This window comes from Cystoisospora suis, assembly GCF_002600585.1.
Source record: "Cystoisospora suis strain Wien I chromosome Unknown contig_10288, whole genome shotgun sequence".
In the NCBI taxonomy this organism is placed as follows: Eukaryota; Apicomplexa; class Conoidasida; order Eucoccidiorida; family Sarcocystidae; genus Cystoisospora; species Cystoisospora suis.
In genome coordinates, this window is record NW_027163061.1 from 38 (window position 1) to 5,101 (window position 5,064).

At 42.2% G+C, this 5,064-nt stretch overlaps 1 protein-coding gene across 1 annotated transcript; it reads left to right on the forward strand.

Moving 5' to 3' along the window:
• The first annotated feature begins 262 nt into the window (after positions 1-262).
• On the forward strand, positions 263-4,052 carry CSUI_011229 (heat repeat-containing protein). The gene is made up of 4 exons (XM_068071330.1): positions 263-379; positions 1,189-1,314; positions 2,041-2,618; positions 3,511-4,052. The coding sequence occupies exons 1-4, from the start codon at positions 314-316 to the stop codon at positions 3,965-3,967; spliced, it is 1,227 nt and encodes a 408-aa protein (XP_067916694.1). The 5' UTR covers positions 263-313; the 3' UTR covers positions 3,968-4,052.
• Positions 4,053-5,064: the final 1,012 nt, after the last annotated feature.

Genomic DNA, 5,064 nt, shown 5'->3' on the forward strand with positions numbered 1-5,064 from the left:
ATCTATCATTAATCTATCTATCTATCATTAATCTATCTATCTATCATTAATCTATCTATATCTATCTATCTATCATTAATCTATCTATATCTATCTATCTATCATTAATCTATCTATCTATCTATAGAGGTGACGTCAACATCTTATAAGAGAAGATATCTCCTCCTTCTTCTTTATCGTCTTCTTGTCTTTCGTCTTCTTTCTTGTTCTTTTTCGTAATTTCCTGTCTCTTTACTTTTCTTGCTTCTATTTTGTTTCTAGGCATGTGGTCTCTTCGTGTCCTTCACCCGCCTATTCTGCTGTAGATGAGAGAATGAAGCTCGTAATTAGAGAGGCTAAAAGTCCTCTTCTCTCTCTCCAAACAGACCCAGATATCCTCGTAGGTCCCTCCTTCTCATGAAAGGTCATACATACATACTTCCATAATCCTATATTCATACATATTCATATATACATCTATACATCCGTAATATATATCATACATATATATTCGTACATCTCTCTCGAAAACAGGACAGATAGACTTACGCATGAGGTGTCTTTTCCTTCCTTTCTCTCTTTTCTGAGTTGTTAAGCGAAGGTGCTCTTGTCTCTGTCTCCGTCTCTCTTTTTCTTGTTTGCTGAATCATAAGAAGATCCCGCGGAGAGGATAGAGAAGAAAGCTAATCTTTCTCACTTGAAACTCATACACACGTAGGCATCGATATACATTGCTAGATATATTTAGGTAGATACGGATAGAGAGATATAGATAGATATAGGTTTATGTAGATGTGCATGTATAGAATGGCATGCCGCTGTACTTGTGGATGGATGCGTAGAAGGAGCCTTTGTGTAGATATACGTATACACGTACATACATACCTATATACGTACAAGCAGTACACAGGTATAAGTCTCTTCATCTATATGCGTATATACATATGGGTCTGTACTCTCATTGGTCCTATAGAGCACAGAGGATGGTAGATATCTATAGACTCCATAGAGTGAGAGAGATCAATACAGAATGTCTCCCTATCCATAGATGACTGTATAGAAGCTACCAAGTGAATATACTTGTGTTCTTTGTCTACAAGCCTACAACTACTTAAACATAGATAGATGAATGCGTCTTCTTCTTCTTCATCTTCTTCTTCTTCTTCATTTTCTCTTGACTTGAGGGGTGTGTGTTTCTCCCCTGTGTAGATTCGGCGAGAGTGTGCAGTGACAATTCAAGCGATAGCGAATGAGCCCGGAGGAAATCTCCTGAGGCGTTGGTTCACCGATGAAGATCTCAATGCAATCGTACATACACTTCTACAAGATATCGATGTAGGTTCTTCTCCCTCACTCACGTCCCCTTCTCAACTTCGTCAAAAGACTAGATGGAGAGTCATAGAAAGAAGAGAAAGAAAGAAAGAAATAGGTAGAAAGACATACCAAGACAGCTACATCTCTATCCACGGGGTGGGGGTGTCCGGGCCATGGAAAACAAACTCGAACACGAACGATCTGTTTGCACACATCTATCGTCACTCTATCCATCTTTAATCTATCTATCTTCAGTCTATCTGCTTAATCTATCTATCTTCAGTCTATCTGCTTAATCTATCTATCTTCAGTCTATCCATCTGTCTTTGATCTATCTTTAATCTATCTATATTTGATCTATCTACATGTAGCAGTTGTCATAATTGAAGATGTATATGAGATATGTGTGTTACCGAGGTAAGTTGATTTGACACCTGAGAGAGAGATATAGAGAGAAGACACGGGAGAGACTGACATTTCTCCAAGGCCATTTCGAGTGTACATACACCCTTTATATCCTTCTGTCTCTTTCTCTTGTCTTCTTCTTTCTTCTCATCCTCTCTTCTTCTTCTCGTTTGTTCATCTCTCTCCCTCTCGATCTATGTAAACCTACTTATCTCCTTTCTCTTCTTCTCCTCGGTATTTGCATTTTCAGTATCTATTTCTTTCTTTTTCTGTCTCTCTTTCTTGATCTCCTTCTCATTTTGTGTTTCTTCTTCCTCTTCGTCATCCTCTTTTGGCACGTAGGTCAAAGAACACCTCATTCGCCAGGTGGACTTAGGCCCCTTTAAGCACACCGTGGATGAAGGCCTTCCCTCTCGAAAAGCCTCTTTCTCTCTCCTCCTTTCTCTTCTTCGTGCTTGCTCTTCATCTTCGTATCAGTCGAGAGGTGTCTATACACCTCTCGAACAAGTTGTCTCTCCCGCCTGTTTCATCGAGCTTTTTGTGAAAGGATTCACCCTAGGAGGGGGAGAGAAGTCTAGCTCTCTCTCTCCCTCAACGTCTCTCGACATCCCTCTGCTAGCAGCGGATATTCTTCAGCAGATTGCCCTACCTGTGTATGCAGGAGAAGTATGTGAGAGAAGAAGAGGAAAAGAAGAAGAAAAGAAAGGGATTCAGGGAGAAAGAAAAGAAGAAGAAGAAGAACAAGGAGGAGGGCTGTATTCTTCCGATTGTCTGACGTCTTCCCCGGGGAACAGCAGGGAGGGCAGATGTATGAAAGAAAATAGAGGGGGTGAGGAGGAGGAAGAAGAATGGAGAAGAAGAAGAAAGATCAGAAGGAGACAGGAGAGAAGATATCTTGATAAATCTGAATTGCTCTTCAGGTAGGATGTTTATTTTAAACATATTCTACAGGAGGCGGAGTTTTCGAACGCGAGAGGAGTCAGATACATTATCTTCATCTTTCAACATATACAAGGATAGACATAGAGATGTATGTTTGTGTATGAACTGCTTTATGGCTGGGTGATAGAGGCCTAGTTACTTGCTGTTGTTGACGTAAACTCATCACGGGAGTCTCATAGGACTTTCCAAGTCATCCATACATACACATTCAGAGGTTACATGTATCTACGTTCCTGTGTATAGATATCCAAAGATTCCTTCGTGACGGTAAGCCCCGTCGAGGCAGAAAAGAAAAGGACAGGAAACTCCAGGAGACACACGCATTCACTCAATCAGTCAACCATGTCTACATACATACACATCTATTTATAGACATGGATATCTATCTATCTATGTATGCGTGAGATGACAAGGTGATGGCTGTTGTCGCCTGGCTGTGGTAAGATAAGAGAGCCGCTAGCCACTTAGCTAGCTAGCTAGCTAAGTAGCGACTGTCACGCTTGGGGCTACTTAGACACATCATGTCTCTCGTGTAGTATTTCAAGGAGTGCTAGAGACAACGCAACACCCAACATGAAAGGGGAGAAATTTTGGTGTCGACGCTCCTGTCAGCTATATCTATCTGTCTCCAAGCTATCTATCCATTTAGCTATCTCTCCAGTCATGTCTGTATCTACCTCTATTCTTTTAGCTCTCTACCTGTCTTCTAGTCTATGTCTCCAACCTGTCTCTGTTTGACGTGACATCTCCTCTCTCCCACCGACACACCGTCCAGGTACCTCCGTTCTTACCTCTTTCTTTCTTTCTTTCATTTTGTGAATGTGTTGTTCCTCTTTGTCTGTCCTTCCTTTTTCCGGTGTGTCTCATAAGAATATCTGAAGCGATCGCGTCTCCGTTGGAAGTTCTTCTAACTCGCCTCTTGACTTTTCTGGAGAAACAGGGAGGGCTGAGCTCCCTCTCGTCATTCTCATCAGGGGGAGGGGGGGGGAGGGGAGACTCCCTCGCATGCGATCGACAAGTCGATCTTCTCCGATCGATTGTCCGCGCCATGTATACATTCGATTCTGCTCTACACCAGCCGTCACACCTCGACGCTAGAATGCGAATTCCCTCCTTCTTTTCTTCTTCTTCTTCGTCTGTCGGGAGAGAAGAAGAAGAACACAGAAGAGAAGGAGGAGGAGGTGGCTCATTTGAGTGGCAAGAAATGTTACGTAGACAACTCCTTCATTCTCCTCTCTTCCGACAGGCGTGGAAAGGTCTAGAAGGCGAAGGAAAAGAAAAGATACGAGGAGAAGCAGGAGGAGGAGAAGAAAGAAAGGCAAGATAAAGAAACCTCTCTTATCAATCAGAAGGTGTCACTTGCGAGAATGAGAATGAGAAAGAGATAGAAAAATGAAGATGAGATGCCAGATCGATACTGCTGTTCGTAGTGGTGTCGCATGCATATATAAAATATATATATATATATGATGTGCCTACGTATGTGTGTGTTTGTATCGCTCATACGTCTTGTGAAGCCTCTCGGTTTTCTTCTTCCTGCTGGTCGTCTTCTTTGTTCTCTAAACAGAACTCTCTCCATTTCTCTCTCTCTTCGTGTCTGTCTCTATATTTCTCTCTCTCTCTCTTGAAAGAAAGAAAGAAGAGCGATAGAGAGAAAGCAGGGGTAAAGAAAGGCACCGACTTTCCTCTCTCTCTCTCTCTCGTCCGCCTCCTCCCCCTCCCCCATCCCCCTCTAGCTGTCTGTGCATCTGTCCGTCATACACCCGCATAGGATAGATACAAATGTAGTCTAGAGAGAGAGAGACGGAGAGCGAGAGATAGACAGACGATGGATAGACAGATGGATGGGTAATTAGATAGATTCGTAGGTAGATAGATAGATGCATGGAAATATATCCGTATATAGAAAGAGGTAAATGTAGATCCGATTAGTAGGGTGCCATAGTCATATTGAGAAGAAGAAGAAGAACGGCACCCGTTGTCACAGAGACAGAAGTCTTGCGCCTTTGCGATCTGTTGCTGCTCCTCCTCCTCCTCTTTCCTTCTTTCTTTCCTCGAGCCCTCGGAGGCGAAGAAGATGAAAACACCAAGAGATTCATCTAAGAAGAAAAAAGCACTCTCTCTCTTTCTTTCCTTTTCGCCTTCTCTTCTTTTCTTTGGTCTTCTTACAGTAAAAGAGAGAAGTTTGAAAGCGGAAGGATATCTATCTCTCTTTCTGTTCTTTCGTGTGGGTCTTATCTGCTACAGTTATGATCCTCTTCTTCTTCTTGTTCTTCTTCTTCTTCCTACCGTTCACACTCTCTCAGAAAAAAGTCTTCAACATCCATCTACTAGCCTTTCTTTCTTATCTCTTTCTTCTTTCTTTCTTTCTTTCTTATCTCTTTCTTCTTTCTTTCTTTCTTATTTCTTTCGGCCAGCTCATCA

Excerpts from the sequence above, each read along its gene's own strand:
- CSUI_011229 (XM_068071330.1), top strand. The coding sequence starts at position 314 with ATGAAGCTCGTAATTAGAGAGGCTAAAAGTCCTCTTCTCTCTCTCCAA. Across the intron at positions 380-1,188 it reads AAACAGACCCAGATATCCTC|ATTCGGCGAGAGTGTGCAGT; the intron begins GTAGGTCCCTCC and ends TCCCCTGTGTAG. Across the intron at positions 1,315-2,040 it reads CACTTCTACAAGATATCGAT|GTCAAAGAACACCTCATTCG; the intron begins GTAGGTTCTTCT and ends TTTGGCACGTAG.